We start from the raw sequence: 25935 nt of genomic DNA, 5'->3' as shown, positions 1-25935 counted from the left end.
CTTTCGTTTACCACAAGAGCTAAAGAAGGCCTGAAGCACATGTAAATATAGAAGTACATGGTTGGAGCTATTTCAAATCTTCCTTTAAGGTCCTACTCTTCTTCTTGTCCAGGATTTATAAACCTGAGTCACTAAGTCATGTTTCATTTGTTTACAGTATAAGACTTCTTTACTTTATCACAGGTAGTTTTAGAAGAAGGGTTCTATTAAGATTTAATCCGTTCAGCTTATCAATACTCCTTATTGGACTGGCACTTTATTTATCAGGCCCAGACACCTTTAATGCATGCTCTCCATGACATGCATTTTTACCAATTAAAGCAACTGCTATGTTATGATAACAACACATATGCTACAGCCCTTTTGTCGTTGGTGTGTAGAATTTTGTGATATCTAGTGTTGAAATTCTATGTTGCAGCTGAACACCCCTCACCTCACCCTCTCCTTCCAAACATGAAAAAGAACCTGTGGTAGACTTTAATTGTCATAAAAACTCAAAAGGTGTTTAGTTTGTTCAGTCTGGACTAATGTAAAAAACATGGCGGCCTCCGTAGAGAGGGTCCCCTCGATGTAAATATAAAGTATATAAATATAAAGGGTATTTTCTGGGGTAAAGAAAACTACAGTTCATACAATTTAGATGAAACAAACTAGTGAAAACATCATGAGGATTATTCTACATTAAATTTCTGCCAATAGTTCTCTTTCACATAAATCTTACACACTGGACCTTTAAGTGTATTGCAGGCTAGCAAATGCTACACAGGAAAAGGGAAATGGGCATTTCAGGACTAAGAGCTAAGAACCTTTGCTTTTGGAGGCTCACTCAGCATTGAGGCCTGATTGTGCTTGATTTCATCAGCCAGCACTTGCAGAGAACTTAACCGAGCTGTGCAAATTGAAATATCCAGACAGCCCTGATTGGGCCGGATGGTCTGCTGCGTGGCTCAGACTGGGCTGGGTCTTGTGTTTGAATGTGTGTGTAGGGGCACCAAAGCATGGTAGTATTCATTAGGGGGTGCTAGTCTCCACCACAGGGGCCCTCGTAGCTTATAATGCATTGCCCTCCTGCAAATCAGCCAAACTGTCAGTCTGTAATTGTATGCAAACAACAGCAGCCCAAAATAAGCTTAGCTCATTTGGTTTAAGTGTTCACTACAACATCAGACAAAGATAGGTTCCCTTCCCACCTTATCTGCTGTTGAACGTATAAGGCTGACACTAGCTAATATTAAATATTTTAACTCAATAAACACCTACAAATTAACCCTCCAAATTGCAGTTCAGATTTCTGGTGACACTGGTGGTAACAGCGGTTAAATAATAGGGGTTCAAGGTTTTTGTTGGCAAGTACATATTGAGCACAGGAGAGACAAACATACTCTAAGCAGCTTCAGGCAACATCCACACTAAACTGTTTTAGTTTTAAAAATCATCACGTTTGATACGTCTGAGTGTTTGAGCATCGAAAACAGACACTTGGAAACACGTCTGGCCCCAGTTTTAGTTTAGTTGGGTGCACAGGAGTGGCAATTTTCTCAGGTCAGTCAGAAACTGAGACTTGAAATTGTGACGTGACCTTTTTCGCTTCCAAATTGGGCCTAATCGGTTATTCCTCAAAAAAAAAAAAAAAAAAAGAAAAAAGTGGTGACTGCAAAATGGATGATGAATTACAAACATTGCAAACTTTCAGCAACAGTTTTACTACATTGTCTGTCTTACGTTTCACCATCGTTAGTTTTGAGAATTTACACAAGTTCCTGTTTATTGTTTTATTATAACCATACATTATCGTAAGGCACTTACATAGTAAGAGACCTTAGCAGACCCAGACACAATGTGAGCAACCATCTGCCTCATCCAGTTGGGGTGAGCGGAGAAAAATGCATGAGAGGGGACAGGTAGGTGAGAAATGGAGCCTGAACGCTTGTCTGAATGAAGAATATTTTTGTCTGTAGCATCATTTTAAAACGAAAACATATTAGTGTGGATATTCAGAGCGAAATAACTACTGGTGTTATACTTGATGTCACTTTGTTTCAATGAAGCATAAAGAAGTCTGTCAAAAAGCTGTGTCATAGCACTGAGTGTGGCGATTTGATGGTGCATCTGTTTCCATGTTGAAATAAAATATCTCTTCCAACCAATGCTTACGATTTAAGGACAAAAGGTGTTTTCGGATCAGAGGAACTTTTCTGGTTCTGAGACAAGTCGGAAGACCCTGTATGTCTTACAGAAGTGATGTTTCCATACCAACCGTCAGCGAGCGTGCCACACACAGAAAAAGCCCTTGAAGGTGCTGAACGCAGTCACAGTTCTCGAGTTGTGAAAAGACACTCAAAAGTAAACTAACCCCGCTGTACTATAATATGCAAATGACGTCTTTTGGAGCGTTTGAAGAATAGATTACAGTGAGAAAACAGCATCTTGTTTTGATAAACAACTACATTTTCTTGCATTTCTATTATTTTAATCAGTGTCTAACAATAGGCAAAGTGGGCCTCAGGATAAACCAGCACACTGAGGAGAGCACGGGGGCCCAGAGGCAGCTGCAGAAGAAGAAAAGATTGAGGAGGGTGAGAGAGATGGAGGGAGGAAGAGAGAGGGAAAAAGCCAGGGAACACATTGTTCTTTTCTCTTTTTTATGTTTTTTAGACTTTTTGACTGCAGAGGTGATTCACATGCATGTTTACACATAGTGATACTTTGCTGTAGAAATACCCTGTGACAAGTAAATGTCTTGCAATGAAAATGTTAATTAAGTAAAGGTAGAAAAAGTATTAGCAAACCAAAAGAAACTGTTCTCATTATACAGAATATTCTACAATCATATCTATTAAATGTCCAGGGTTGAGAATTAGTCATCACTTTAATGTGGCAGCTTGTAAATTGGAACCCAAAGTGTAAAATAAATGTAAATATAATTGAGTAAATGCAATTTCATTGAAGATTGAAGTTTTCAGGTTGATTTGAATTAGTTATTTGAAGCTATAAAACGAGTTGTGTAGATTGGCAGGTGATTGACTTGTGATTGGTTGAGCAAATATATCGATTGCACTTCTACCAATGTCATCCGTCTATTATATACAGACATCGGTTAGAAACTCACGGTGGATAAGGTTGTCCATACATTTAATTATGGACAGAGTTAAGCTAGTTTTGAACAATACCCAGCTCTACTCAATTATTAAGTTGAATAGCAAAAGTGAACAACTTTCAACGAAACGCCATCAAACTAATGGATCTTCTATTAATGGTACCAATCCAAATCTATCTGTGTGAAACTAACTCTCTCACAAACTGCCTTCCTTACTTATTTTTGTACAAAGCTTTAAAAATCTTTGCCCCGGAACAAATAGGCAAATCATCAAAATAGAGAGAAGCATCCAATTACTGTGTGTCAGCCATAATAACTGCTGTAAACATTTAGAACTACATCATTAACGCGTCCAAAATAACAACAAACAGATGGATTCTAATTTCAAGCTCAACTTTCCTGCTTTTGTTCTGAGCGCCGAAACTCTGCAGATGAACTTGATCCTCAGGGCGACTTGTCTACACTAAAATAATCATGGCCTAATTGGCTCGCTTAACTTCACAACAATTACAATGTAAACCAAACAAGGCATCCGTGTAGATTTTTTTTTTTCCTCCCTTTGTTGTACGTGTTTGGAATATTTTCCATTGCCAGCTTAAGAAAAACAACAGCTCCTAATTACAGTATTCTTGGACTGAGTTCTGGCTGAGGCATTAATAATACATCTGGCCCATTACACATTCTGAAGACGACTTCCGCCTCTTACATCTCTTTATTCGTTTTATTCACTATTTAAAGTGTTTGACCGTGGGATGAGGACTGTTAACTTCTACGGTTAAATCTCTGACAAAGTGGGACAGTTGCCTCTATTCTACTCAGAATTGGTTATGGTTACTACAGTGGTGTAGGGCGTGAGATGCCGCCTGATGAAAACTGCTAAAGTGATGTCATTACTACAATTAAATCCAACCTGAAGGCACTGCGAGGGAAAGAGGGAGGCTTGAGGGGAGGGAGAAAGAGGAGAGAGAGAAAAAAAAAGAGACAAAGACGAGGAAAAGCAGAAGCCCAACAAGAAAACAATAACAACAACAACAAAGCCTCTTGTGATTTTATTTGCTCGTTTGCTTAATCAGATACAATGTGATTTGTCTGGAATTTCTTTTTTCAATTATTCCCTTTACAATACAACCGTGCTGACTGTATGAAGTTCCTCCTGTACCCCCAACCCCCAATAAAAAGCAGAGGAGTTTAAAAAAAGGATCTCTAATGAGAAGAGGAAGAGGCGATGGTGGAGCGCATTTAGAATATGTACCTTCATCTTAGAGTCAGGGGCTGTTTTAATTTGTAAGCAAAGGCAGCACACCAGCAATGAGATTTTAATTGATACACATAAATAATTCCTTGTGTACATCCGCACTTGAGTCAGATTTGCTGTTTATTTGACGATTGAAATTAGTCATTATCGGGATTCGTGTTGATGTTGGAGATTTTATTTATTAATATAGCTCCCGCTTAATATCCTCTGATCCGCTCCCAATTAATTATGTCAAAATCCACATCAAACTAGAACTTTACACGCGCATCTCGGCTCGCCTCGCTTTCATTTCTCCGCGAGCCGAGCACTGCTGTGACAATAACAACAAATGAGGAATGAGAGGGAAAAAGCACTTTCCTTTGTTCCTCAAATGAAGATAATGAGGGCTGTCTTTCACTATGAGTCTGACTGGTGCGATGAAAGTCTTCACAGGTTGATTTTTTTCTTCTTCTTGTTATTGCGTGTTTGTTTCCCCACTGTTGGAGGGCTAGACTTTTCTGATGATCGTACAGCTTTGCTTAACTCTCCTGTGCTCCACGCTGCTTGTTACAGGTAGCAAGAGTCCCACTGTGCGCGAGCCAGAAGTCTCTGTGTCTAGTGATGCAAAGCACATCATCACACAAACACATCACTTGTTGTTAGGTTGCTGCCATGGAGGATCCTGACAGAGCGGGAGAGGCAACAACGCCGACCCAGGGTTCATGCATGTGCAGCTCAACACACATCAATAAAAACACACGGTAAAACCCACACAGGATCAATCTGCAGGAATTTTCCTTGAAAAGTAAAAAAAAAACAAAAAAAAACAACGATTGGGGGCGCAGCATGATCAGAAGAGACACTTACTTGAAAGCTGCTCAAACTCTGGATTGTCTGGACAGGTGTTGGCGGTCAGGTCTTGTAAGAAATGCATATACCTGGGAGAAAACCGAAAAACAAGGTCACCATCTGAAATACGAGCGCGAGCTGAAACTAGCAAGACAGACTTTTTGAGTCATGTAGTTTTGTCTTGTCACTCAAGCCTCAATGCGGGAAAAGCACCAGCAGCGTTGTACAAAATGCACTTCAGGGGAAATCAGAAGTAACAGGCCCGATCATGCACACAGTAAGGCTCCAGACTTATGGTGCAGATGGAGAGAACGGCTTTTTGCTTTGAAGACTTGTTGACGGTGACAAAGTCTGACAGATACAGCTGGAACACCAGGAGATGGAGATCTCCCCTGGTTTTACTTTGAGGCTTCCCCAGACACATTGCTTGGCAGAAAACAAATTACTCCATCGAGGGGGGGTTTGTAAATGACGTGTGAATCAAGAGGCAACCTGGTAATAAAATGGACTTCTTCACCTTTCGAAAAAAAGTTATAAAATCAGATGAAATCCATCAACCAGAAATCTGGCAAAGAGTAGATACCAATCAATGTATTGTGTTCTTAAGAATGACAGCCTAAAAACTACAAATTCAATCTGGCAAGCTCACAGGGCCCAACCCTCTAAGAAACAAATGACTTGCTCCCCTGCCCAGTCTCTGTCAGTTGAGCTACAGAGGAGCGGTCTCATTTTTAATTTATATAACATTTAAATGTCTCCGGCTACATCTAAACCAGTGCGTTTTAGTTTAATAACACATCATTGCTATGTTGACGCCTGCTGGAAATACTACTCCACACATTTGGTAATTTAGTTTGCAAACTTCAGGGCTGTGGCATTTGGAGACGATGACACCCTTGTTGTAAACACTTACTGCCAGTAACAGTTCCACCCATGAAAATAAATTCCTAATCTTACTTTTCATTATTGTTGCTCCTTGTTCATTATTTTGCTGCAACCAGGTAAGTAGACAATCTGCTTCCTGTTTACTCTGGTGTGCAAATTCACAGTGTCACGTTTTCAGATGCGTTAGTATGGACGGGGATTATTACTGATACAGAGCTAAAACACTCATGTGGAGGGAGAGTCAGTACTCAGGCTCGGTTACCTTTGTTACTTCAGTACTCAGGCTCGGTTACCTTTGTTACTTCAGTACTCAGGCTCGGTTACCTTTGTTACTTCAGTACTCAGGCTCGGTTACTTTTGTTACTTCAGTACTCAGGCTCGGTTACTTTTGTTACTTCAGTACTCAGGCTCGGTTACTTTTGTTACTTCAGTACTCAGGCTCGGTTACTTTTGTTACTTCAGTACTCAGGCTCGGTTACCTTTGTTACTTCAGTACTCAGGCTCGGTTACTTTTGTTACTTCAGTACTCAGGCTCGGTTACTTTTGTTACTTCAGTACTCAGGCTCGGTTACTTTTGTTACTTCAGTACTCAGGCTCGGTTACTTTTGTTACTTCAGTACTCAGGCTCGGTTACCTTTGTTACTTCAGTACTCAGGCTCGGTTACCTTTGTTACTTCAGTACTCAGGCTCGGTTACCTTTGTTACTTCAGTACTCAGGCTCGGTTACTTTTGTTACTTCAGTACTCAGGCTCGGTTACCTTTGTTACTTCAGTACTCAGGCTCGGTTACCTTTGTTACTTCAGTACTCAGGCTCGGTTACCTTTGTTACTTCAGTACTCAGGCTCGGTTACCTTTGTTACTTCAGAACTCAGGCTCGTTTACCTTTGTTACTTCAGTACTCAGGCTCGGTTACCTTTGTTACTTCAGTACTCAGGCTCGGTTACCTTTGTTACTTCAGTACTCAGGCTCGGTTACCTTTTTTACTTCAGTACTCAGGCTCGGTTACTTTTGTTGCTTCAGTACTCAGGCTCGTTTACCTTTGTTACTTCAGTACTCAGGCTCGGTTACTTTTGTTACTTCAGTACTCAGGCTCGGTTACTTTTGTTACTTCAGTACTCAGGCTCGGTTACCTTTGTTACTTCAGTACACACTATTCTTTCCGTTTTTTAAAAGTTAAGTAGAAACTAAATTTAAATTCAGTCTGAAGAAAATTTAATCCATTTGTGGCACATTAAGGCAACTTATTTCAGTTTCAATCTCCGTCTGAAGTAACAGTTGTGAAGCGCAGGCTTGCTCTGAAATCTTGATCCTTTTCACTGGGATGATGTTACCTTGAAGTGCATTGACAATTGACATTGATTTCCAGTGTCTGTCTCTGCCTGTGCAGCCCTGTGTTTGTGCAGTCTGGGATTGTTTCAGAGACACAGCGGTGCCAATGAGAGAGGCCATTATTGATGCCAGCAGACTGTACACCACCGCCCGTGGGCCATTTGGTGGCATGGGTGGGACGAGACATGTGTTGGAGAGTAACAACTGTGTAGTAGGAAGGTGTTTGTGTGTAGAGGATAACAACATAATGGTGGTTCTTCAAGGTGCTCTCTGTATATCAGTGAGCTACGTGAAAAGATGTCAAATTATTTTAATCATCTGACTAGTTAAGTATTTGTATTTCTAGAATATTTGCTTTGTTTTAAAATATCAGAAAATAGCGAAAAGTAGCCTCTTTAATATTCCCAAAGGTATTCTGATTTACTAACACTTCAAAAATCACATCACCATCAAAACTTCCCATTAGAGATGTAACCATCACATTGTTGGAATATTTTCTAATGTCTGATGAATTTCTTCCTCAACAAATTGAATTAACTGACTTGCATTTAGTGTGTAATTCTACAAATATTAATTAAAGCAATATCTTTCAAACAATTTGCATTACATGTGTGTGTTAAATACCTGTGTGTATTGGAATGTAAATGTTATCCTGTGTGTGCTCTTGTTCCAGGCCATGTATACATTTATAAGTTATGTTTCATTTTCATAATTACTGAGTATAATAGTTAGCACAGATTGTTTCTGATCTCTATTCTATACGATAAATAAATTATTCACTTATCCTGCTTAGTTACAGTACAGTCCAATGCATGGTGGGCATTTCACGTATTTAACTCACGTAACAGCTTATACTGTAACACTTTCAATGCGTTTGCTCGTCCTCAGTGGTGGCTGTGGCCGAGGGGGTGGATCATCCTCCAAACAGAGGGTTGGTGGCTCGATTCCCAGCTCATGTTAAAATTGGCGCCCCCCCCTATAGATGTTGAATGTATCTTAAGTCGCTTTGGGTAAATGACATGTAATGTAATGTAATCTGTGATGTCGTAATATCAGATTCACACACTGTACTTCAATACTTTTGCAGCACTCAACACCCCTCTGTTTACATTACAGTGCAGCTTCTGGGATAATGAAAGTTGAAGTGATGCTGTTCGGCCTGAAATTAATCTGATCAAGTGTGAGTGTGTTGTAGATTTTAGAGGAGCTAAAGGAGAAAGCAGCATGTTAGCATGGTGGTGGGTCTGTGACTGCAATACAAATGTTTTTGTAGTCAGCTTCTCATTGGAAATGAAAACGGAAGCTCCAATTATGCCTCCTCCAATTAAGAGACATTTAAAAGGAGGAATAATTTCACATCTTCCTCGTCTTGTCTCATCATGTAATAACAAATACATTACAGGTATTATTAGCAGCGGCGCCCCTCTTTTCTTATTAAGGAGTGCAGACGAAGAGCTAATTAAAGCAACCGCGTAACAAAAGAGAAACACGCTGATGAGCGTTATTACGGCACATTTCAAATAATGTAAAACCAGACTCTCTCATTTAGCTGTCCTGTCCCGCTCATTAGCAGCAAAGCAAAGCAAAGATAATTAGACAATAACATAATCCGAGCCATATTTATAACAGTTAATATATATTCTAATGATGAACGCAGCTTCAGAGAGCGTGTCCTGGTGAGGGGATGTTCCTGCCACCGCAGCAGCAGGAGCCGCTAATTCCTTTGTAATATGCAGATGATATGCAGCCTTTTTTCCCCTCTCCCTCCCTCCTGGCAAACACATCAGGTCATCTGGGCATTTACACACAAGTCGGTAAAGGGAAAAAAGAGGAGGAGGAAATATCTGTCTAATTATTTTGCTTCAAATTTGTAATTAAGAGACAAGAGGCACTGGCAGGCTTCTGCATGGGTTAGTGAACATGGCATGGGCTTGTGGGTAATTACTCAACTTTAATAGCTTAAAAGCAAAGGAATGCACATTCGTGGAAAATAGGACTGGAAAATACTCCACAGTCCAAACTTAAGCAATTAATATGTAATATGAAGTGACTGAAGAGAGGATCTTATCTCTCTGAGAGTGTGAATAAAGCGGCTCTGTAGCTGTGGACATTAGAAAACACTTCAAAGTCCAGAATGCTTGTATTACTTGTGCTGCAGCATTAGTCAATTTAAGCCCAAGGCTTCTACATCCACCTGTCATTAAAAGGCTGGCACGGGCTCACCTGAAACAGGGCTCCAGGCCAACCTTTACATTTGTTGCACCGGTGCACTTAATAGTTTCACTTAGGTGCACCAGCACATCATTTATGTGCACCCAAAACATTTTGGCGCCGCAATAATACACCTAATATACCTTTTCTCGACAGTTCATATATGCATTGGTAATTTCTTAACAAGGGCTGGGTTTGATTCCAGTTGTTTGAATATTGATTCAGTTCATATTTCATCAAACAATAGCAATTTTGCCTGGATATGACATACATTCTGAGGGAACTAAACTGAACAAGGAAACCTCTAAGAAAAGTCCATTCTTAAAAATATTAATGAAAGCCATTTCGACATTGGCTGTCGCAATTCTTCAAATGCTTAAATCACGAACAAATCCTTATTTCGTTAATACAATTCACAACCCAGTCGAAATGACTTTTCCCACAAAATGAACTTGTTGTTATGGTTTAGTTGTACATAAACAGTTCCTAGATGACATGACATGCCAACATTTGGAGACTTTCCGACTGAGCAATATAATCAAATAATGTACTGCATTCATATGTGCCAACAGGAAGTCAGTAGATGCCTTAATCAGTGTTTCCAATTAATTATCTAGACTGTGGTGGCCTTTCACATTCTAATTTGTCCCACCACAGTTCCATAATGAACCAAAAAATGTTTTCCACTTCTCATTTAATATAATAGATCTCTTACTTGGTGTGTGCAGTTCTATTTGCCACGTATTCATGCTATGTCCATAGCGTTTTTACCATCCACACAGACAGTCAGACCTCATATAGTTTCAACTGCAGTTGCGGCATCAATGCAGTTTTTTTCCCCTCACGTGAAATCGTATCTATAACTCTTTAGTCTGTGTCCATTTATTAGATCCTGTTGAGCATGAGAGGGTGCATGTACACCCCCGCTAAAGACTGAATTCATTCTGTAAGAAACGCTGCCTTCATCTCTCATGCTCTCAATCATCACAACTAATCTTTATTGGCCCAAAAAAACTGAAACATGAGGATAAATGTGGAGGTTTTCTCAGCATACAAATTCTTTTAATTAAAAATCTATAGACAAGAAAAGTTGTTTTTTTATATTGAGTGAAAATATTAATGCATTGGCCCACAATGGCATTATTTGGACAAAACTGATTCAATAATATTCAATGTTCATATTCAGTGATAAGGATTTTGAACTTGGGAAATGTGGATTCTAAGTTCAGGGTCAATAAAATTAAGTAAAGATTCATGACAAACCACTGTGGAATGCAATAATTGAGGCACTTTACTGCCATCCTCTCTACAATAAAGCGGAATATATTTTTTCACTAAAATCCGGCCCAGTACCTGTAGACCACAGAAAGGAGCCTTTTCAGAAACATTTTCAGAATTCCTTTTTTAAAAATTAATCAAAAGTCCAACCTTGTGTTGGAGGACCTCGCTGTGTTTAGCTGAAGGAGATGATGGAACTACTTGAGCACATAAAGGAGTCAATGTGAAAACCCACAATGATAAATTAAAGACCGCATAAGGCATGAGTAGTGCTCGCAGCTCCACACTTACTGCTTAGCAAGTATGACAATGACCCCACAACTTCTGGAGAGTTGCAGCCTTTGCATACAGCACACACTGGGTCGTTCCCTTGTTAGACTAAGTGATGCTCGTCTTAGAGCAGATATTTCTCCAATTGCTGCCCTCTCTATGAGAGCTGCATCTCTAAAATCGACAGAAACATGGCCAATACAGACGGAAAAGGTTGCTACTCACTGCCACAATCAACTCAAGGCCCCATCACTGTCATAATGGGGGGCTCAGTGGGGAGGACACCAATCCAGCTGGCTCTAGCGAATGCCACTTAATAAAGGCAATGATTTTATTCCTCCCCTGGCAGCAACATAAGTATCCGCACTCAACACATCCTGCTCGCCATCCATCATTCTTGAATGGTGATAAGTGACAACAATTCCGTGCTATTCCCAGCCACAGAGCCAGAGCAAGGTAAGACACTCATCCATTGATGACCGTCTGCCCGTGCTACTTAAAATCATCATAAAATTAAGACGTGTCCCTCGAGTCTCCTGTTTAACAGATGAATCAATAATGATGATGCGGGGAAATGTGGAGCAAAAGGCAGAGTGAGAGGGCCGAGATATTTTAATCATTCACTAACACTAGAACGCCTGGGCCACACTGATGTATGCACAGCGTGTGAACCGGGGTTATTATAGTTAACGAAAACTAAGACTAAAACTAAAACTATCATTGAAAAAATAATTTAGTTAATTGAAATAAAAATAAAAACGACAATTACCAAAAAAAAACCCGGAAACTAAATAAAAACTACAATGAGCAATGCAAAACTAACTTAAACTAAACTGAATTGCAGATAAATTCAGCTTTGTTTCCGTTGTCATTTCGTTTTCTCCCTCGATTACTGCCTGTCCTGCAGGTGATGGTTAAAGAATGAAATTAAAGGACTTGATACACCATATTTGGTGTCACACATTGTTTCATCCTTTTTCAAGTCAAGGCTTTCTCTGAATACCTGGAAAAACTTAAACTAAATCTAAATAAAAACTAAACTGAAACTAGTCGATTCCTCAAAATAAAAACCAAACTAAAACTATAAAATCGCTTGTTGAACTAACTAAAACTAAACTGAAATAAAAAAGCAGAATGAAAAACTAAATTAAAAAAAAAACTAATGAAAATTTAAAAACTATAATAACCTTGACCCAAACCCAAAAACATGAAGCATCCCTCCCAGCAGTGACAATGGCTTTGCAACTGTTGTGTCATTGGTGTGTTGCTTCTTTTGTAGATTCTTTGGCCAGATGGAAGACATGACAGCTGTCATAAAGTCCTGACATAAAAAAAATGTGAACATGGCACTAACACTAACAAACAGTGGCGACAAATCATCAGTGTACGCACAACATGTCAGGATATACCTCTGTCATATTCGACACGTCACAGCTACTTGTGTGTGGTGATGACCCAAGGCAACAAACAGCCCGGCATTCTTTGATTGTATCAACTGTACAGAGCCCAATCTGTTTTCAAACCTGTTTGCCTTCGGTATGCCAGCAGCCAAAAACAAAGTAGAGCGACCATTCCATTACAACCCTTCAAATCACTGCAGTGTTGTGAGTGAGTGACCCATGGATGACCTATGGAGTTCACAAAATAAATAAATACCAGCCAGCGGTTTTGAGTAACCCAGGGGCTGTGTTTTCCTGCAGACGCAATGCAAGTGCAAGGGCAAACACAATCTGTATGCAATTTTCCTCAAGCACGAGTCTATTGTTTTTGTATCTACCCATAACTGAAACTCAGCCCAACTCCACCTGCTGATTCTTTATCCCTCACAGTAAAATTGTATTCAGCCTCTCCTCTATGTTGCACCAAGCTGAGTGAGCATGGTTGTACCTGGCTTGCACCAGCGCCTGTAGCCACCAAAAATGTAAGAAAAAAAAGAAAAAGGTATTAATGAATCGATACGTTTCTGGTCAAACCTAATTGTGTTTGCTTTTAAATAGAGAAAATAGAGTCCCGAACAATATGACATGCAAATGTAAAAAGATTTGAGAAAAGCTTACGTCCAAAAATAATGGCATGAAGAATCCAGGCCGAAAATGTAAAAGGGCTTTATTTAAATGGGCCTGAAGCTTTAAAATACCCCAACACAGACTGGTTTATGCCTTCATCAGGCTGTACTGAATGTACTCCATGCAAAATATAATACCCATGGTACTCACATAATGAGCTGCACAGATTCTGAATATGTGAAAAAGAGAAAACTGGTATTGGATTGATACTCATTGTTGGACATACTCTGAGCTGAGGTAGGAAAAGAAAAGGTTGGATTAGTGCATCCCTCTCATTCTCTATGGCTTGGAAGCTGCATTAAGACTTTCACATTGTGCCTTATGTGTGGGAACTGTGAGGGAATAAAAGGGAAACCCATCCTTTGTTATACAGGGGAAAGTGAACACGAATGAGATATACAGCAAAGTGTCTCAGATTGAAAGGTGAAGAGTCAGCCCATCTCCCTCGCGTGATGGATGAATGTAACATTACGAGTGCGCGTCTATACATCTGGAGAGATGAGAAGATGAGGAGGGCCTAATTAAGACACGAGGCAAGCAGCTTGATAAACCAGTGTCATGATATCCGCTGCATCGGGAAGCACGTTTCAGCCCGTTTCTCCTCCTTGTTTCACTAATTAACAAGCAAGATCAAGACCGCGTGAAATTACAGCTAACAAATACTGGTGTTTAACAAAAGGGATTTTGACAGTTTCTGGACAGTCTGAGTGCTACATGTGTGCTACACCAAACAATAATGATTACATCTGTCACGGACGCTATACGTGGTGCAACGTAGCGGGTGACTGGTGAAAAAACAAACAAACCAAACAGTAACCGAGGAGCTCAAGTGTGAAATCTGTGACACAACAGAACTCGTGATGGTGGAACAGCAGAACACACAAATCAAAATTTGTCTTTTCTCTGTGCAAAGTTGTTTTTATACAACTTGGGTATGAAATAGAAATAGAAAAGGGACATATAGACTTCCTTCATTTTCACAGAAGACAGAAGGCGGGCTTACTGATCAATCCGCTGAACGGGAAGTTGCAGTAAATCCTCCAACTTGTGGTCGTTGAACTCTGGTCGTGATTCCTGTAGTTTCTTGAAACGTCTGAAAGCCTTGTTTTTCTTCAGCTGGATCTGAGGCAACACCCAAAAAACACATATACTTATTCTCTTAGCCATACAGGTGTTTTAACAAGTCATGTTTCGTGAGGTGGAAGAAAGGATTTCCTGGGCTGTCTGCTATGACAGATATCCCTGTTTACAACCTGAAAGCTCCTGCTGCCTTTGGCCATGAAAATAGTAAATGAAAATGTCCTGTGCACACTAGACAGTCTTGACTACATGTTGTTTAATGTCAATAGCTGCGTACAACGTGTCTTCTCCCCCAGGCACATAAGGTATTTTGGTAATAGCAGAATATATAGCCCCTACAGCAAACAGGTATTAGGAATAAGCCTGTGTTCAAATGTTAATGCAACATTTCATTTGTTTTTTAGCCTCTCATGTTTGTTTATGGAGGGGGAAATGTCCATTCACAGTATAAGCTCAGGCCTCCTTAAAGAAAATAAAACCAATGAAACCTCCTTAAAAATCGAATTTCTTCTGATCGGCCAAACTGATTCCCTGCACTGAGCGCTTGGGAGTGCTACCTCATCCTTTGTTAACATTCTTAAAAAAAATCAATATAGATATGACCATCTCTAATGGTGGCTCCCAGAATGCCGGTCCACAATTCAAGGATGTAGCATTTTGACAAATCTGACGCATGTTAAGAGAACGTGCTCCTTCTCTGTCTTGACTGACTTTTTTAAAGGAAAGTTGAAAGTTTCTGATTTAAATAATGTGAACAATTGCGTGAGGAATTTTTTGACAACTTTGACTACAGGGGTTATTAAAATCTAATCTAATGTAATGAACAGCTTGTCAAATGCTCATTGGTCTGATGCAGAGTGATAGCCACTTGGAAAGGAAATGTTGAGTTCCTACCCCGAGCACTTTGCTGGCATTATAGATGTTGTCCACATACGTGCTGTAGTGTTGCAGGTGTGGACAGAACTGGTCGAAACCTCGGCCAAAGTAGCCGTTCTCCAAATGGACCAGAAGTGATCTGCAAACAAAGGAAATGGATGTGAGCTATAAATAAACACAATAATATCACATCAGAACTTACCATGACTAAAAAGAATGCAATTTTTCAAGACTTTTAAAAGTAAAAGTACACAAGATGACACATACAAACATTCTTCCTCATTGCAACTATTGGTTATTCTTGTCTTGGTCAAAAAAGTGCGATGTTTAACACACTTACACACACACACAAACATTAAATAAAATGACTTAATTGCAATTAAATTATAATTAAAAATAATTAAAATTGTAATTATATTATCAGTGTATACATGAATGTTTATAATATTCATAATGATGATTTCATTAGTGTTATGAAAGACCGGAGGTCCCCGCGGAGGTAAGAAGAGGGAGGAGGAGATGCAGAGCTGGATGCTAAGTGCCGGGAGAAGAAACCTTGTATACCTTCTGTGATTATGGGGAACTAAAGATCTTTCCCCAATAAGATGGAAGAGCTAACGGCGCTAACCAGGCTGCAGAGAGAGTACGGGGAATCTAGCACGAGTGCTTCACAGAGACCTGGCTAAATTAACTCACTCCGGACTCGCTCAACTCTCTGGACGGCTTTCAACTGCTGAGGGCTGACAGGAAGGGGGCGGTAAGAGGAATGGTGGGGGAGATGGTGTAACCCGGGGCTGTTGACCTCAACAACAAACAGGACTGGTCCACCAACAGAAACATCTTGTAGAAGAGGGGCCAGAGTCACCTCCATCCGCTGTGCAGGAATAAATAACAAGGATGGCTTCTGCAGTGTTTCTACTGGGGGTGTGGATGCACTGGGAGGAACAGAAAAATACTAAATAAACGGGTTAGGAGAGCCAGCTCGGTCATGGACTTCCCTCTGGATTCCACTGAGGACGTGGGTGAGAGGAGGATGTTAGCGAAGCTGAATTCCTTCATGGACAACACCTCTCATCCTGCATGACACCGTGGGGGCCCTGAGTAGCTCTTTTAACTGCAGACTGCTCCGCCCACAGTAAAAGAAGAAACACTTCCGCAGGTCCTTCACTCCCACCGCTGTCAGACTCTACAACCCCATCCGTACTGAAAAATAAAATACTGAGCTGGTACTTTCTCATGTCATGTTACTTATATGACTTGCAATATTTCTAAGTAAAATGTCATTTTGCACACTAGTAATACTGTGTGTAATGTGTACACACAGTATTACACGTCTTATTGTGAGTTCATACCCACATCTTTCTATATTCATACAATATTGCATACTATTGTGAATTTATATATCTATATACAACTTTCTACAATTGTACTATATAAAATATACTTTTGTACACCTCAATACAAACCATTTCTGCAGAGAAAGGTGTATTGAGGTGTACATATTCTGAATTTACTTTGTTCCATTTCCTTTTTATAATTGTATTCTCTTGTCTACCTCGCTCTGACTTGCCTGCTGCTGGAACAACAAAATTTGTGTGGATCAATAAAGTTTTATCTTATCTTATCTTATCTCCTGAAACCAAAAGTGTGTTTTGGTTGCCTCAGAATGATCCTTTTATTTCTATATCAGGAGCTGGTCTTCTTCCAAGGAATGTTTTTCCTGATACCTGAAGGCCACTATACGTTCCCCTTACACAATAGGAAGGAGAGGGTGAGGCAGTGCAATCTTCCCTACAAGACTAAATCCAATACGCTGAACATTTTCATCATTCAGCCCTAAATCAAACACAATCAAACATTTGCTCGAGTGTTCTCTATCGTTTATAATTCACTGGGTCACTATTTCCAGGGCGTTCTCCTCCCGGTCAACCAACAATGGACAGGTTAGCGTACAGTGCAGCTTCTGAATGAACTGCTGCTCCTCATCAGTGGACAGACGCAGCTCAGATGCACCTTAAAAATAACTTTCTTTTCGCACAAGGCACGCATGTTTAGAGTGAGTGCGGAGGTTGAACAAAGTTCAGAGGATTGCTTCCCTGTTAATGGGTGGTTTAGCAGACGGGGCTCTGTCATGTCATTTGAAGGCCCTCTCCCTGTGGGTGACGTATTTTTTCCTGGGACCCAGATGGTGGGTCTGTCTTCGGGGCACCCAGGGCCACTTTGTAGTGAGAACATGCCTGCTGAACTCAGGAACAAAACAACTAGATCAAGGCAGAGGCAAAGCAATCGTTCAGCCTGTCAGGCACATTACAGTAACACGGACGCAATTGGTTGGGGGTGTTGACACTTGTGAAGGAGCTTGTTATCCAAACTTAGAGGAAGTACCACACACACACACACACACACACACACACACACACACACACACACACACACACACACACATACACACACACAGTCCTACTCTAATGATGCTCCCAGAGACTTCTGTTCGTACATGCTGTAAAAAGGAACACTTTGCAGCTGAAGTTGATTTAAATAGATTTTAATGAAGTTGCGTGCCAAGGTAGCCTCTGTTCATAATCAGGAGATGCAGGAGCAGCCGAGAGAGTTCTAACGAGGGTAAAGGGCGGGAAAAACTGTGTTTCCGTTTTTTCCACCCTCTCTCACTGCCAGAGGCTATTATGATAAATGTGAAATTATGGATTACATTTTTATACTTTTTTTTTTTTCCTACACACAGCAATTAAATTGTCTGGCCATCAGCGGCAAGGAAGGAGATAACATTAGCATTCTGTGTGACACGTTAATCCACATTAATTCCAAGCAGTTGTGACATCTGTGGTGGATACAACCTTGACCAAACAATTCAGGGTGAGACGCCTTCATTTGGGGAATGCTTGAACAGAGGAATACTAATTGTAATCAGAGAGCGAGGACATCCACGAGACACAAATGACTAATTACTGAAATAATAAACATAACCAGAAATCACTGATAGGAAACAGTAACTTTCTGTGAACTATGGGACGTGTTGTTCATGCTGCGTTGACACATACGACATGTACTGGACACTGCACTTCTCCCCGTATTTTCTCTGGAGGAGGTGCACGTGTAAATGCAAATGTCCCGAGTGAGACGCTCCGTAGTCTCTGTGGACTTTCTCCACCTGGCCTCCTAGAATAAAGTCTGTAGAAATCAAGGAGAAGTGGATGTGTGAACACAGCGATTGGGGGGGGGGGGTTGATGACGCTTCTAAAATGTGACGCAAAAATTAAAAAGACATCCATACTTTTCTGCAATGAGTCAAATTTTTCTTCATAGCTTTTCTTAGATTCTTTCAGAATTCAGCTCTTCTCTCGCGCTGACACGCACTCACGCACACAAACAGTGAGATCGGACAAGTGTGAACTCAGACTCGGTAAAAACAACAGAAGTTGTAAACTGAGTCAAAGTACGGACAGTCGGAGGAGATGGCAGGGCGCTCTCCGTTTGGTTTCATTCAGTCGGCAGTGTGCGGCATGAGAGGAGCAGTAAATTACTGACGGAGCCGGTAAGAACTGTAAGACTATAACTTTTTCACCGTCCAAACATGTTTGAAAAGACCCAAATGAGCTCCCTGTGCATGGCTCCCTGGGAGTCTGCGCCACTGACTCACCATTGTTCTGACTGTGTGCACTGATTAGAAATGAGCTTGGCTTGATCACATTCCAGGGGCGAGTCACGTGGTCTTGCTCTCTGGCTCTTTATCTAACATACACTCTCTCACTCACTCGCGTGTACATACTCTCTCACCCAGATGTGCTCGCAGGTACTGAAATTTGGCGCCGATTGAATGAATGTGAATCGTACCTGGTAGTACTGGTGTTATTCGGTCTGCACCCTTAAAAGTACAGTGAAGTAGTAATTTGATTCAATAAACCCGGGATTCATGGTATGACAGTAAAAAACATATTTACTAATCAGGGCCAACATTGTATTGAACTTAATTTTATCAATGTATAGTATCATGAAATGTATTTGCGTAAAAGGTTGAATGATAATTGGTAGAGTTTATTATCATTTTTATTTGGTTAATTTAACCAAAGGATTTATTTCCTTTGGCGATGAATAAAGTAATCTATGTATCTATGTATTAACTTATTTGAAAATAATCAGTAGATTACAGAAATAATCAATTTATCGACTGATAGAGAAACCCTCCTCATCCCCATTGCATCACATTACATTCATTGCAGATTGTTTGCTCCTATCTGAATGCAATGACGGCTCTTTCCTGTCTGTCATGTTAGAAGCTCGGAATAATTGGGTTCCTGCGTCTGCTGCCCACTCTGTTCGACACAGACAATTAGAAGCAGAATAAATGGCACGACCTATCGATATATTCAGATATCTTGCCCTAATGAGGACAGAAGTCATTGGCACTTTTCCCACTCTACTCTGAATTTAGATAAATAAAGATGGAAAGATCAGATCAGATCAGACGAATATACCTTCTGCGCTTGTATTTAGGGTCAGAGAACTGAACTGAGTGGAGTTGAAAAGCACAGTTCTCACAGAATGTTTCTGACACTGGCAAAGTGGTTTCTTGCTGCTGCGTGAGGATCAACAGCTCGTCTCAGGTATCAGTGCCATGCTGCAAAAAATCATCCAATTAAAGTACGTCTCCGCAGATTCTCTTAGTATTGGATTCTTCAGAAACCGCAGAACGCTCAACATCCGTTTGGAGCTCCATCATATTGTGACCTGCTTGTTTAGCCTTTCATGTGCATGTTGTTTCCCACGGTTTCTAGTCAAAATGTAAAAGTTCTATCTATTTTGAATAATAATGGATTTTATTAAATATTATCGCCACAATTCTAGTTCTATAAAAACTAATAATATAGTCGTAGTTATAGATCCTGTCATTTTCTCTGCAGGGCCACAGAGCTGACATTGACAGGACCAGACTCACAAAAGAAGCCGGCCATGGAGGAGCTTTATGGGGATACCTTTGAGAGCATGGACACAAGCAAGAAGATGTTTGCACCATCAAAGAGGAGGTGGGCATCCTGCAAGGGAGCAAGTGGCATTCTAGTGGATGGTGATTCACTGGCATGGTGGAAAAGAAATGAGTGTAAATACCCTCATATTGCTATGATGGCAGGATGCTACCTCTCTGTCCCTGGCACTTCTCCACAGCAGGGAACATAGTTACTGCAAAGACATCTACCCTCTCCCCAGACAATGTAGACATCCTCATCTATTTGAAAAACAATATGATTGAAAATTCAAAAACTGCGATACGATCAGAACCGAATGTTTTGTGATCTGTTGCGCCCCTACTGTTTATAGAGGTTTCTTCCAAAGTTTTTCTTTGTACACACCAAGTGCTTGCTAGTTGGGTGTCTCTATAAAGTACTGTCTCGTCAATAAGTACCTTGAGATAATGAATGTATGATTTGGCGCAATACAAATAAAATTGAATTGACTCGGAGACATCTTCCGCTTAATATGATATGATTAATTATGATCTGGAGCTGCAAAGTACTGCAAACTGGATACGGAGTACCTGCATGCTTGCAGGCAGAAGCAGTAACAAGATGTCTTTTTATCATTGTCAGCCTGTTTAATGCAGTAATGCAGTGAGACGTACACTTTATAAAACGTGATGTCTCACGTGTGACAGATAGACGACAGAGTCAAACACATATCCATCTATGAGATCTTATTATCACCACTTACTATCAATTACTCTCGGCACCGGGACACCTATATTCAATGAATGCCAAATGTCAGAGTGAGAGAAAGTGAAAAGAATATGGGAAAATCTATAATCAATCACTTAACAGTGGTAAATAAGTCTGGCGCGAAGACATTGTGTCTCCATGGACCATTTTTTAAATGGAGTGCTTGCCATTATGTTCAACCATTGATTCGCTGAGGGGCTCATAATGAAGACGTATGAGATGTGCAGAACCATTTATCCAATACATGAGACTGTGTAATTCATACTTCAATCTTCATTGTGCAACTCTCAACAAGAAAGCCCGTCAGTCTGCAGAAGACGTGAGCTTGTGGGAACCCACACAACTCATTATCTGCCTGGAAATGGAATTCTCAAAATCAAAGGTATTCCAAGCTCCCACACCACAGTTTGTCATGCCGTCTGATACTGAGCTCTGTATGATTTGTCCATTAGACTGTGTGCAGACTGCAAATCTGATGGGTTTCTCAAATCCAGGGCCTTGACTTTTTACAAAGTCTATAATAATCAGCAGTGAATTCAGAAAGTGTTCTTATCCTTTCTCTTTCTACAACTATTTGTACTGTAAATGTAACTGTAAGCTAATACAATTCTGATTTATGGTATTTAAATTTTTTTAAAAATCAAGAATTTCACTCATTATCCACTCACCCCTATGCCGAAGGAGGGGTGGGTGAAGTGTTTGAGTCCGCAAAACACAAACCCTTCACTAATAGGCAGCCACAGGGATACCTCCCTCCATCTCTTCATCTGACAATCCACATAATGTGCCAGCCATGTTAATGTCAGGATAATATATCCAGTAGTCGTCCAGAGTTCATAGAACCATAGTTGCACATGTAACTTGCTTCAATCCATTAACTGACCTGAATGTAATGTGGTATTGTCTGGGGTTGTCATCATATTTAATTTTTGGTCTAGAATACGGATTTATTTTTATAAAATATATGTTGCAATGAATATTACAAACTGGACCCAAATTCAATTAGTAATACAACTGAAGTACTGTGCATATCATTTACTAACTGAAACTTTGTGATCATACATATTTCCAAGTCTTTTACTGATAGAGTGAGACTCAAATCCATCAAAGTTGAAATCTTACCTCTTTGAAAGAAAAACATACATTTTGGTATCAGAGTTCAAACACAGACTCCTACTGTAAGCTCTGTTTTTCTTCTCCATTGATTTATGGATACCATCACTGAATCCAGCGCCTCGGCCTGTACACATGCACCAACTTCAAACATCAACCTTTTATTCGCGCGACCAAACTTTCTGAACTCTTTCAAGTGCATTTGGAGATTTTACTTGAACAGCGTGAGATCAATTTTCACTTTTAGACATGCAGTAAGATCAGTTTCTATCAGTTCTGACTTTTAATCAGCCGCCCATTTTCAACAGCAGGTCGGGTACGTAACAAGCTCATGAATTTTCAATGGAAACAATAATGCTCTCGGGCTTGTGATAGCACCTGGAGTAATTCCCCCTGATATGCAGAAAACACCTCCATGCTGGAACACAACATTATTGACTTGTACTAATGGTGAAGATAAGGACTATGCTTATGCAAACCAAGAGTGTATCTTGACTTCATTCTAAGACAAGAGACGACCCAATAATCTTCACCACAGTCTCCAAAGCAGAGATATTCTTTAAATTATTCAGAGGGTACTTACTGGTTTATGGAATGAATTGCTTTAATTGAACTGAAGATGTTTTCTCTAATGTCCTGCCTCAGGGTTCCTTTGGCCTTCAGGATCTCCACAAAGTACTGTGAGGAACAAGAGAAGGAGAAAAAAAAAAAAGCCTCAGCATCTGTATGAATAAACTGGAACTGGGCTGAATCTGATGAGATCTACGATTGATGAATGGAAATATTCTTTTGGATAAGGAGGAGCTTTCACTGCAGACATCTTAATTACTCTCCCAGAAATTGTAATATAAAGATCAGACTGCACCAAACATACAAGACCCTTAACTTCTTACAACAGGGACTTGACGTGCATATGAGGAACAGACACAGAGGGAAGTTACACAACAATGTTCACAATAAACCAACAGCTGTGTGAGTCAATTGAAGTACAAATGGGATTAGCAAATTGAATGTGCATTTGGCCTGAAATGACTCTGAACGGGTGAAGGGTGAGTAATTGTGTAGAAATGAGGCTGCAGCGAGTGCGGAAAAGTCTGTTCTCTCCACAGGGAGGAAGATTACCATGAATTCTACCTTGAGTCTGTTAATATGTACTGAACAGTACACTTCATAATGTAGCAGTGGAACACGTTGTTCAGAATCGCCTGTTTGCTCAAACTTTTGACTGAGAATGTTTGGCATTGAGGTTTTGTCTTCATTCTGTGAATATTTTTTGGAGTAAAACACACTTTTCAAAAGGGTGACTAAAGCCGTATTTCGACCAAAAGTTGCCAGAACTTTTTTTTTCAAAGAACTGCATCTTCATCACCATGTAAAGACCAAGTGCTAATTCACCTGCTGACAATGACTACAACAAGCTGTTCCATTCCAGTCCACCAGGCGGCCATCCTCTGTCAAGCCAAGTACTCTTACTGCCTTCATTAAACCAGTGTCATATACTTCAAATAATTGTTATTCATTACCAGCTACGGCTGTACGACAGTTTTTTAACTGGGTCAGGAGTTTTTAAACTTATTACCCAAACGTCTGAATTTGGATTTAAGGTCAGAGGTCTAGAACAAGGGTCTACAACAATATCACATAATCTACTCCCTTATAGACACGGGTCAGACAGTTTGTCCACTTTTGCTCCTGACTCTAATAATATTCCAACAATTATATTTACACTGATTGTAGAAGTTGTCTAAGAGAGAAATTTAGCAGCCAATTGCAAATTCTCTGATATAACATTGATGTGTGAACCCACCTGTGACAACCTGTATTCAGTAATATGGGAATAAACCGCATTAATCTGGGGAAAGGTTGATAATCTCAAAGTACAGAGTAGAATCTTTGTCACACATTGAACTGATCAACAGAAATATTATTTTTTTAAAAAAAGGTTAAACTTTATAATATATTATATTCATAACACAAGGTGTAGGCTGGGTCCAGACTGACTCACTCTTCGTGTCTAGACTTTGACAAGTCCTGAAGATTATTCCATAAATTTTAGTAGGTTCATTATAAGATATTAAAAACTTAAATTGATAATTATAAGTTTTTATGAGACTGATTTTAGAAGACTGATTAGATAACCCCACTGCACCTATAAGACTGAGTGGATTTGTTAACTCTACCTGGTCTGTATTCATCAGAACATTTCCAAAATAGTTTCCATGGAAGGCAGACCATTACTTAATATATATTGGTGTGCATCTAGAGATTTAACAGTAAAACACAAACAAAAATAAATAGTTTTCATGGTCTGATTGGAGCAAAATAGGTCATTATGCACTAAAGATTGAACGCCAAGAAAAGGAGGGACACAGAAAATTAATCCTAATAGAATTTGAAAAATCATAAAAACCTTTTAAATGCTACACTAAAATGTTATTTCAGTAATTCCCTGTGACGGTCATCCGTGGTTATGGTTAAGGTTTCTGATGCTAATACTCAAGGTCTTTGGTTCACACAGTGTGTAACACCTCAGAACTATAGCTCATGACTGCCACATTACGTACAGTGGTGACCAGCTTCAACTGTTCGCAGTAAAATTGTTCCGTCTTCACCAACTCTTTGGCTGTTCGGCTGCGTTTTCTCTCCCAGCGGTCCCTCTGCTCCTGGATGGTGCCGCGTTGACCATTTAGGCAACTCATGGTGACGAGGAGGAGGACACTGCAGAGACACAAGCAAGCAGAGTTACTTAACAGATTCCATCAAACTAGGTGGAAAGGGGCCTGGGCAGAACCCAAGACATTTTGGTGCGGTTGCTGATTAAATAGCAGGTCCAGTTTTTTCGAAATCGCTCAAGTAAGTCATTTACATTTTTGTTAATTCTTCAGGGAATAGAATAAAAAAAATCTATTTTAGTGGGTTGATTTAATTAGTGGATACAATTGCGGATGTTCAGCCTTAGTAGAGGTTGTATGCACTTTACTTGGTGCTATTGCAGTTCACTGTGATTGCTCCTGCTGCCTGTGCAGTGGCAAACTAAGAGACTCCTTCTTGCAATGATGACAAACAACAGTTGTCAGTGTATTCTGATGTTCAGCTGATGGCAACACGCAGTTTGATGAGCCTGGTGTAGACGAATCAAGTGGGGGTCTTCTGTCCGGAGTTCCAGTCGAATTAATTGGAGCTCAGTGCAAAGCAGGAAGTCAAAAAACCCAAAGCTGCACATATCTACATCTCCTATAACACTCAGATGAGAAGTTCCAGGACCCGTTAAGTTTCATCTTAAGGCATTTTGTTGCCTTGAGTAAATAACAGTACTCTTAAGTTCAGTTCAATATTGTTTAAGCGAATACAAGAACACATGGGACGGTGTTGTTTTAGTCAGAGTGACAGTCTCTCTGCGATCTGTCATTGTGAAAAGACGGTAAAAGGAGTGGTCGCGTGAGGAGGTGAAACGATCGTGATGTTTCCCAGCAGCGCAGGTTAGTTAGAGTGAGAACGGGTTTGTATTTACACGAGAAGTCTCCGTGTGGTTCCTGTGTCGTGTGTTGACGCTGCTCACCTTCAGGTAACGTCTCCAACTTTTGATTCCAGGCGCTCTTTTCTCCCTCCGCTTCCTTCTTCCGGGCTGCGGTGTAAACGAGCACGCCGATTGGCTGCCCCGCTCAGCCGCAACCGCAGGAAAGACCGCCCACTCTGTGACGCAGCTACAGCGAGCTGCACCGATACCACAGTAACTAGTATGGACTGTATATAAAAAGTACTACTACTGGTACTAACTACACTGTACTCTGCTCAGTGTCTGAATACTCATTGCAATGGGTTTATAAATTATCATAATTTTTAATAACAGGAGCCTCTAACACCCACAAACATCTTGCAAATATGCAACTTTAAATGAAATAATCCACAAAACAAAAA

The 25935-nt window shown here is 40.3% G+C and overlaps 1 protein-coding gene across 2 annotated transcripts in view; it reads right to left on the bottom strand.

Annotated features, from left to right (window-relative positions):
• arhgef39 (Rho guanine nucleotide exchange factor (GEF) 39) overlaps positions 1 to 25707 on the bottom strand; it is a 46761-nt gene extending 21054 nt beyond the window's left edge. Inside the window, exons 1-6 of one of the 2 annotated variants that reach the window (XM_020099815.2) lie at positions 25577 to 25707; positions 24582 to 24735; positions 22601 to 22695; positions 15194 to 15314; positions 14223 to 14341; positions 5199 to 5269 (exon numbers count right to left, since the gene is read on the bottom strand). In XM_020099815.2, coding sequence (XP_019955374.2) covers positions 5199 to 5269; positions 14223 to 14341; positions 15194 to 15314; positions 22601 to 22695; positions 24582 to 24716 — 541 coding nt within the window. In that variant the 5' untranslated portion in view covers positions 24717 to 24735; positions 25577 to 25707. Of the gene's footprint in view, positions 1 to 5198; positions 5270 to 14222; positions 14342 to 15193; positions 15315 to 22600; positions 22696 to 24581; positions 24736 to 25528 lie in introns of both variants that reach the window. The other variant, XM_069519641.1, reaches the window with a different exon arrangement.
• Positions 25708 to 25935: the final 228 nt, after the last annotated feature.

This window comes from Paralichthys olivaceus, chromosome 23, assembly GCF_024713975.1.
Source record: "Paralichthys olivaceus isolate ysfri-2021 chromosome 23, ASM2471397v2, whole genome shotgun sequence".
Lineage (NCBI taxonomy): Eukaryota > Metazoa > Chordata > Actinopteri > Pleuronectiformes > Paralichthyidae > Paralichthys > Paralichthys olivaceus.
This window is presented reverse-complemented; position numbering and strand designations above follow the sequence as displayed.